The sequence below is a fragment of the Melampsora larici-populina genome (assembly GCF_000204055.1).
Source record: "Melampsora larici-populina 98AG31 unplaced genomic scaffold MELLAscaffold_164, whole genome shotgun sequence".
In the NCBI taxonomy this organism is placed as follows: Eukaryota; Fungi; Basidiomycota; class Pucciniomycetes; order Pucciniales; family Melampsoraceae; genus Melampsora; species Melampsora laricis-populina.
The window spans coordinates 25,577-35,291 of NW_006768927.1; the positions used below are offsets into that span (position 1 = coordinate 25,577).

General features: G+C 40.4%; 2 protein-coding genes across 2 annotated transcripts; one reads left to right on the forward strand and one right to left on the reverse strand.

Moving 5' to 3' along the window:
• Positions 1-1,991: 1,991 nt before the first annotated feature.
• On the forward strand, positions 1,992-3,125 carry MELLADRAFT_114429 (uncharacterized protein; the record flags this gene model as incomplete). The annotated part of the gene is made up of 4 exons (XM_007419342.1): positions 1,992-2,067; positions 2,132-2,236; positions 2,307-2,464; positions 2,787-3,125. The coding sequence occupies 4 exons, from the start codon at positions 1,992-1,994 to the stop codon at positions 3,123-3,125; spliced, it is 678 nt and encodes a 225-aa protein (XP_007419404.1).
• Positions 3,126-8,963: 5,838 nt separating this feature from the next.
• MELLADRAFT_114430 (uncharacterized protein) lies at positions 8,964-9,422 on the reverse strand (the record flags this gene model as incomplete). The annotated part of the gene is made up of 2 exons (XM_007419347.1): positions 8,964-9,241; positions 9,359-9,422. 2 exons carry the CDS (start codon positions 9,420-9,422, stop codon positions 8,964-8,966), a joined length of 342 nt encoding a protein of 113 aa, XP_007419409.1.
• Between the last annotated feature and the right edge of the window lie 293 nt (positions 9,423-9,715).

Consider the following 9,715-nt stretch of genomic DNA (forward strand, 5'->3'; position numbering starts at 1 on the left):
AAGAATACGTTTCAGTGGGGAGATGAAGAACTTTGGAATATAGATTTGAAAATCAGCTTGTGATTGTCCAAAACGCCGGGAAAAGATGGTCGATGTCGTTGATATTCTACGTCAGTGACCCTGACCATTCGTTAAGGGTGATATACTGACTTACAGTGTTCCCTTACCTAGGTCGAGAGAAAATGAAAATCGTCTTCTGTTCATGCCAATTGGACTCGGTCCGGCTTGTCCAGATGGGATCAATTGGAGGATCTCCAAAAACTCCTGTCACTGCCTTTTCTATCAGACTATTAAGACTTTATCATATAATGTGGAAACTGTGTCGAGTTCGAATCGAGCCTTTTTGCCGAGCTATTGACGTATTCCTAGATGGTAAGAACTCCATCATACTTTCTTCGGGTGGAGATCGAGTGAGTCCAATTTCAAGTCCTTAGATGATTCCATGAAGCGCTCACTTACGTATGCATGCACTGTAGACTCGTGAATGGCGAAAACTTTTCTCGGCTGCTGTTGATGCATACCGAGAGATGTTGAATTTGAAGGAAGAGCTTAAAATCAAGGCATTGAAGCTTACTAAGCGGGAAAGGTTGGCATCAAACTGCCCCCGATGCTTTGGACCAACTGTGAAAGGAAAACGTGAATCCGAACCTGATGCAATAGTATGTTTTGATGGGAATTTCCAGCATCGACGGCATACCACCGCCAGTGCTGGATTGCGTGAGATGCCGAAAATCCCTTCTCTCTTTCTTCCTCAAGATGATATTGATAGATGGCAAAATCTAGTGAACAACACGGATGGGAGTGTTACAAATAAATCAGTGGTCAGTGTCTTGAACAAATGCCTCTCTCGTTACCAATAATTGATGGTTATGATGTAGGATCCGTGTACTGCAAGTCACACTGCAGCTGATGATGCGCGAGGGGCTCAAACTTGGCGTGGTTGTGATGAAACGGGCTTGTTTGGGATGGCTTGTCGACACAATCATGTCTTGAAGTTCATCAACATTATACAGAGTGGGGAACGGTGAGTACTGTTTCCTCCAATTGATTGATTTTTCATTTCATTAAATTCTGTTTATCATTTGAAGGAACCACTTTCCAATGGCCATGATGGACTGGATGCTCAAGCAGTGTGAATCTGAAGAAGAAGCCAAATGGAAACTGGCGATTCTCTATGATATTGGGTGTAACCTTGAGAAAGTTATCAATAAAGTGAGTGTCAGCTAATTATTTTAGTTTAATATCAATGTTAAATCCAGCACCGAAAACCACAGCGTAATCTATTCAATGAAGAACGTAGTGATGGTCGATTAATGTTTGGAACAGGAGCGTGGCATTCCTATGCTCACATCCGCTCATGTCAAATATCATACAATCCCCGCTTGAATGCAGATTGGGGAATGTCTGATGGAGAAGGGATGGAGCGGATCTGGTCCGCTTTGATGGAGCTAATTGCCCCGTTGCGATATGCAACCAAAGAACACAGATTGTGGGCGTTGCACCTGCAAGCGCTATTCCATACCGAGCTGGCCAGGTCCAAAAGTGGTGAGTACTTGACCAATATTTAAACATGGTGCTCAAACTAAGATCTAGTTAAATACATGTAGTTGAGTCCATGATACGACGTATGAAGGAGATGATGAACCTCTTTAAAGAGAGTCAGTCAAAGTTGAATCAGATTCTCTTGCTTCCCAATTACAATCTTGAATACATCACAGCTCAATAGGAGAGACAGCGTGAATGTCAGCTTCAAGCTTTCTGCACTGAATCCACCCAAGCGTTGACCGAGAAACTTACTCATTTGATTGAACTCGAGGAATTCCTGCAATCTAAACAGTACGTACCTTAAAAGACACATGTTTATACCAAACATCTTAGACTGAGAGAATTCTCCCTACAGAAAAGAGTTCACAGAACTTCGACGGAAGCGGCGTCGCAATTGAACACACGCAGACGACAATGGTCTTATGCGGACTGCAGATTCGTTGCTCATGCTTGAGGAAGAGATAGACAGTGTAGTTGATGAGCTTGGTGCGGAAGAATTCCGCAACATCCCAGGCGCTTCATGTGGGTACAAACATGCATATTTGTTTGATGGATTTGACTGACGGGAGTGATTTGATCTATGTAGCCAAACAAGGGAAGGCTATGATCCGTTTACGTGTATCAAAAGGAAAGTTGTACGAGGCTAAGGTTGGTGTTTTGGAAGAGGCAAAACAAGCCAACATGAGAGCCGGTATGCAATCCAAGACTTCATCCAATTCTCATCTTTAAACTTATGAGAACATCGGTCTCATAATCATCAGGAACACGACATTTACAGAGGCATCAGCGTTTGCTGAAGGCCAAAGAAGCAGATCTCAAAAAGAAATACCTGACGTTTCAGCGTCAAGTCCTAGCGTTCAACACGGCTTTTTCGGGTCCAAATGGTCCAAATCCAATCGATTCCCTGACCTTTGATGAGGTGAAAGCGATGGCAATTGACCACCCGTTCTGGGACTTTGGTGGACTCACCCATCCACAAGAGCCCTGGGCAATCGATCCAAGGGTACAGGATGGAATAAAAGCCCACCTCAACATGACTCATGCCAAGGATGAGCTACGTAGAATTGCCCGCGAGTGTAGGCAGTTGATCAACTGGTCCAGCGACACATACGAGAAGATTTCACATCTAAGGGAAATCGTCCACGGTGAAGGTATGTATTCACTCTTAATGATGATTTAGTGTGTGAGACTAATTTTCATCGTAATTTCACATCTGATAAGATGAATCACTGGATCTTGAGCAAAATAAATGGATGATGGAGATCTTAAATTTGGAGACTCGTCGTGGGGATGACCGCTTGTCTGAGAGTAAACACGTTTTCAAGGCCTTACTGACAGACCTAGATCAAACACATTGCCGATTGTGGATGGAATGGAATCGGGGGATACAAACGGTTACCTCTGGTACTTTGCAGCACAGCGAATTATCAGTGGAAGAGGAAAGCGCACTGATGACAAAATGGAATAGTATTGTCAATAACAGCCGTCAGTTATGGGAAGGTATTGTCGCAGCTCCAATACTCACAGCGGAAGGAATTGATGAGCCCGAGGATATCACTGATCGATACATGGAGGATTAGGGGCCTGAAGTTGGTGATCCCGATGAAGTTTATAACACAGATGCATATTGGGCACAAGGGTAGAGATGTGTTAGAATTCCCATTCATCATTATTTCATTTCGTTTGTTTGATTTGTTATACATGAGTTATATCTGTTTTTACAATTGTTGATGAGAATGAACAGAATACAACATTAAGATGTTCACTTTGCAATATAAATTCATAAAAGTATAAGACGTGTTATTCCGAAGTAAAGTGAAAGCAGTAATGGTTGTGATTGTGACATTCTGATAAATTTGAAGATGAAATATGATACTTTGAACTTGTTTGAGATTGAATATGATAGCTTGAAGTTTGAGATAAGATATGATGGGTTGAGCTTGTTTGTTGACTTTGAGATCGAATTGAATTTGAGATCAAATATCATAGCTTGGAGTGTGAGACCAAATTGAAGTTTGAAATCGAATATGATAGCTTGAAGTTGTTTGTCAGGTGTAAGGTGAGGTGAGTGATGTTTAAAGAAACCAATTCAGTAGATGACATACGAGTAGGACAACGTGAGTTGATGTTGATGTCTTTGAGTCGAGGGCTTTTGAGTCGAGATACTTTGAGTCAAGGGCTTTTGAGTCGAGATACTTTGAGTCGCCTTTGAGTCGAGGGCATTGCCTTCACATTTGCTCAAGTTTGGTCAGCTTGAGTCCGGGTATGTAGTTGGGTAAGTGGGTGGTAGTGTGTAGTGTGAACTAGAGCGAGTTCAGATTGATCTGCATGGGCCTCAGATTGATCTGAGAGTAGTCAGATCGATCTGAGCGCGCTCGATTTGATCTAACTTCACTCAGATCAGTCTAAGTGATCTGAGTACCTTGGTGTCCAAAATTTTGGACATTGAGACTGAGTTGAAAGATGTTAAATGACACTTATAAGTGTTCATATTCATGTAAAAAAAAATTGTGGATGGGTAGGAACTTAGAGGTGTGAAAATGTGTGTAGAATTATTGTTCTAGCTCACCTGAGTGATCTAGGGCAAACAATCGGCTTCCGGACCGATGAAATTGTACAAGTTTTCATCGACTTCGACGTCGATGAAAAGGCGCGCCACAGGTGTTGATGGTATATCTTCAATAGAAGAATTATGATGATGAAGACTAGATGATTGTGAAGCTGAAGCAATCGGAACACTGGCTTCTTTGATTGATGTTGTGGAATCATCATCAATCGGAAATGATTGTTCTTCATCAACATCAATCCGTATTGATTGGTCATCAAGAATGGCTACGCTTGACCGCGCTTCATCCATCTTGCTTCTATAGAGCCTTGATGGAGAGCCTCGAATGGATTAGGGGTACGTGTCATCCCTCTCTGTGTCTCTCTATGGGAGACATCATCACCGATTTGTGGAAAAACAAAACTTTTGTTGACATTGTGGCAACAGTCTCACGAATATGTGGCCGTTGCGTGCTGATATGTGGTATAGTTCATCACTTTTGGCCTATTTGGACGTATCAGGAAGCATATCATCTGATGTTTGGGTGATATGTGGACGAATATTGAGATATTGTGCGGTGTAATACGGGTCGGTGTGAAACTAAAGATCGATGTGGTGGAATTACAATTTTACATGGAGATTATTTACACCAAATGGACCCGGTGTAAGTCAGCTCGGTGTAAAACTCGAATTCATGACCGGGTCCGAGACTATCACACCGAATATTTTTACACCGAGAATAATGGTGTAAATTCTTTGGTGTAAAAGTCAATAATCCAACCGGTCACAAGATTTTTACACCTAATATTTCACACATAAATTTATTACACTGACGAAAAAAAAACTGGAACGGTGTAAAATTACCAAATAAGTGGGTTATTTGGTAATTTTACACCAAACCGAATTTACACCGACTGACCCGGTGTAAAACGCTTGGTGTAAAATTCTCCCACCCAATTGAAAATGGCCGCTACAATGACAAAGGCAAATTATATGCAGATGATGCTGCAGCTTTCTTTGAAAACCTTGAAGATCTTCAAAAAGGTTGCAATCTGATTACAGAATGGGTCACTAAGTGGCAGACCCTCAAAATAGGACACGCAAAATGTGCAGTGGTTATGCACGGAGAAAAAGATCCGGAGCTCAGACAAGCTTTCTTAAACAAATATGGGGACCCCTCAGAATTCCCCAATGACAACAAAAGTCACTTCAACCTGACAGACGGCAAAGTATATGCACAGTCATCTTACAAATACCTAGGCATAGACATAGGTGACAACCTTGGAATAGGATATGAGAATGAATTAGCATATTCAAAAACACTAGCAAAGAAGGTCTCTCAAAAAGTGGGCCAACAATCATGCTTAATCAGAGATACTAAGCGCACAATAGCAGAAAAATCATTTCTCATAAAAACATATGTATTAGCAGCAGCTCTCTAGGGAGGGGAATGGATTGGGATGAACCAAACAAGAACAGCAGTCATCCAAAAAGAAGTGGACAGAGCACTATACCTTGCCATTGGTGAAAAATGGGGCTGTAAAACAATATGCCCTGTGAGACTTTCATGGGAACTTGGTGTTCCTTCAGTGGCAGCTGCGTGTGCAGCTGCTAGATACCGTATACACGCTAAATCAGCATCCATGGACACAGATGCATCTGACATCCTGTGCAATCAAGGCCAAGGCAGTAGAAAGAAAACCTGGGTGTCAATAACCAGAGCAATAGCAGCAGTAAATGCAATGTCAAAAGACAAACCACAACCAACTCCAGAAGGAGAAACAAAGGAGCTGAACATTCCGCCCATGATTATTAAGGGACTGCGCGCACAAGCCTTAGCTTATCCCAAGAAAATACCAGAAACATGGATAAATATCCATGGTGAAGATGATGCTGTCTTTGAAATACAGCAGGAAATGATTGCAGTCAAAGCATACCAATGGGCAAAAGAAATGACCCTAAATAAACTACAAGGACCATTGACACAAATGGAATATGAAAACTGTGAGTATGGCTTAACCAGAAACTTTCACAAAACAGCACTCAGATACCCATATCTGAAAGATGGAGTATTAACATTACTAAAAGCAAGACTTGGCATATTGCCATTGGCAACTTCAGAATATGATGCTCAGGAAAAGGCAGATACACTTAGTGCTACTGCACAAACACTAGGAAGAGCTGCATGCCCACTTTGTAAACAACAAAGAAGATCAGGTGAAACTATGAAAGAAGAAGATGAAGTATCACACATACTTCTCAATTGTGTGGCTCTTAAAAACCAAAGAAAAGAACATCTTGGAGCTATCATTAAACAGCTCCGCAAAACTAAAGAAGTGGGAGATGCAGGTGAAATAAATAAGAGGGATTTGAAAGTAACTACGTATCTGTTGGGAGGCATGTGTGTCGCCTCAGGGCCTATCGTGGGATGTCTGGAGAGAGAGTTGTGGAAAATGAGCCCCAGTGAAAGGTTCATGTTTCTGTGGCAGCACGGGTATGGTCACATAACCGGTATCCAGCCGGAAAATATGGCGTTGTATGGATTTGTCCCCGTAGCAAGATACCTGAAAACGGTTTTTGGGTTATACCAAGAATCAATTAAGGATATTCATAAGCCTACACCAATTGCAAACACTTTGGTAGACATGATGTGATAAATACGCTCATGTCACATCCTTTGTGATTATTACAAATGGCCGAGGGACTGTAAGGTCTATGGCAACATCACGCGCTGTGGAAAGGGAGTTTACCCAGTAAAAGTCTGGAGTCGTCAGCCTTTGTAAAAGGCAGCTCTAAGGGTTGATTCCCCTTTAGAGCCGTGGGATGAGTGTTTCCGTAATTAAAAGCTCATCCTCGGACGTATGAAGTAACACTGTGATATTAGAATGCCCCTGGGTTCTAAGAAGAGATCACTTGTTCAAGCATATTCTACCCACAAGGAATATCCGGGTGGCTCCGCCACCCGGGGTGCGTCTCCGAAAAAAAAAAAAAAAAAGCGCACTGTAATGTGACTCTTTGTATAAACTATTACCCCCCAAACCCAGAGGTGCATTGTGGCCCGTCAAAAGGTTAGCAGTGTATCAGTACGTATCTCAAAGGCAACTTTGATTTACATTACCCATCATTTACCCCCATTTACACTTAAGAAGTTTTAAGAATGATAACCATAACTATATAACTTTCAGCAATGGATCTCTAGGCTCTCACGTCGATGAAGAACACAGTGAAATGTGATACAATATGTAATAAGCTGAAAACCTTCACTTTTGACGAAATTTACCCATTGTCTTCACTTTTCACAGCTGCTACTCCCTTTTTCTTGCTCATGTAATATGAAATCATCCTCTATAACCTTAAAAATCCCGGAAAATCCTCTTGGCAACCTTAAATCACACTATTACCACCATTACATATGCAAACTACACGTATACCTCTTGTTTACCAACTTCGAAAAAGTACCTTTTCTCTAATAACTTCTGTTTCTTCTTATCAACCTTCAAGATTAAAATTGTTACAGTATAATATAATGTTGTTCTTTCATATTCCAACCTCATAATACCCATAACTCTATTATTAATACCCTAAAAAACATTTTCCAACCTCTATACCTATATTTTTGAATTTTTCTTATGTTTTTCTTTCTTACTTTTTTTAATAACTTTGTGAATAAACTCCAATGATCTTGATAAGTAATGTGAAATAAAATGATGCAATGTTCACCCAATGACCAATACATAAGCCTATAAGAGCTTCAATTGATCCAAAAACCTCCATTTTGAATTTTCTGACCTACTAAACTTTTCTAATAAACTGGTAAACTACTAATAATGAATTTTTTGATTGATCCCTTAAATTGATCAGCACAACGGACATCATGTCCCTGTGGTGTGTTCCCATTGTCAAGTGCACACGAGTTGCCTTTGTACTTCAAAGGCAGTACATGTGCCTCTGATTGTTGGGCTACTGCCACAAGAACACGGTGGGAGCTACCAAACCATCCGTGTCAATTCCTGCTTCACCAAATGCGACCTTCTTTTTCTTGGCAGTAACAGAATTCTTGTTGTCTTTTTTCAGGTCTAATTTCTTGACAAATTTCTTAGGAACAACTTTTGTCTTTTACCAACTGAGGGACTGTGCCTGACAAGCAAACTACTGGAGTTAGAGCAATGATCTAACTATTAAGGACAGTTGTGATGCTGTGAAGAGCTGGTACATAGGAAGTGTTTTTTGAAATCAACCAAGAATGAAACCCACAAGGAGGACTTTCACTCACTACTGTAAATGTATTTCTGCATGTGGAGCAACACCCGAATCGCTACGCTATGCCATAAAATTTGGGCATCCTCCATACTGGTGCGCAGCCTGCGCTATGAGGCTGCGCACTCATGGCTGCGCTATTTGGCCAAGAAAAAAACTCACGAGGGTGGAGCGGTCCATACCACTATATATGCCCTATATAGCGCGCTACGTGAGTGAAAACTGAGTGAAAGGAAAGTTTGGATTTCACAAAACACTTTTGTAGCAATCGAGTAGAAACAATCCAAAAGAAAAATAAAAGAAACTATGAAAAAGAATGAAATTACAAGATTATTAAAGACTGACCGTCTGTCTTTATTATATTAAACTTTAGTTGATTTTATTGTCAATAGATTTAAATTCGTAGAATAAGAGAAAAATCGACACATCTTATAAGAACTCGAGCTACAGTAAACCACAGGTAAGCCAACCGGTTCTTCCATTTACAATTTGATTCTAGATTTTATCGTTTTGATCAACGTTTTTGGAAATTTATTAATGATTGAGATCCTTGAATTTCTTTAATCTTTCTTCTTTCTGTCATCTGAATTGAAGTTTGAGATTGAATTTGATCGATTCAAAAACCCAAAAACTTTGAAACTTTAACAACCACACGTGAATTTAAATCAGTATGTACAAAAGTCTTTTCTTCTGCTTCTCCTTCTCCTGCAGTTTGAGTTTGAATTTTTTGAAACGCATTTAACGTCCAATTCCCAAATTTCCCATCCCTAAAAACTTTCAAAAGATATAACAAAATCGGTTTTCCATTCAAAAGTTTACATGGTTCTGAAATCTTAACAAGCGGTCCTATTGATCTTGTGTGACCAGGCATGGGTCCTTCTGATGCTACTTTACCTATAAAAATACAAGATACAAAAATACAAAATATAAAATGCAAAAAGAACCGTTTTTCAGTTAGCTTTTGAATTCAAGAATCAATCCTTTTTAGGGAGAGAGTTTTTTTGTATTTACCTTTTCTACATCCTACAGCGTTTAATAAACTAGATTCTCCTATATTTGGCATTCCACATACCATGATTTTGATTCCATTTTCAAGAGAATTATTTGATCAGGAGTTAAAGCATCAGAGGAATCGGATTTGGTTCTAGATTTAACGATTTCTGTATATGTATATCAAAATTATAAAAAGAAGAACACCTGCGGCCTAACTGAGTCATCCACGTTTGATTTGGTCTAGTGTGGCGCGAAGGCCTGATCGGTTGGCTGGGAAGGTATGTATTCAATTGAATACCCTGTAATTGCTCGGAAAACCTCAGCAACCCTGTACTGGGTCGATTTGCTCCGCTATATAGCGGAGCAATACCTCCA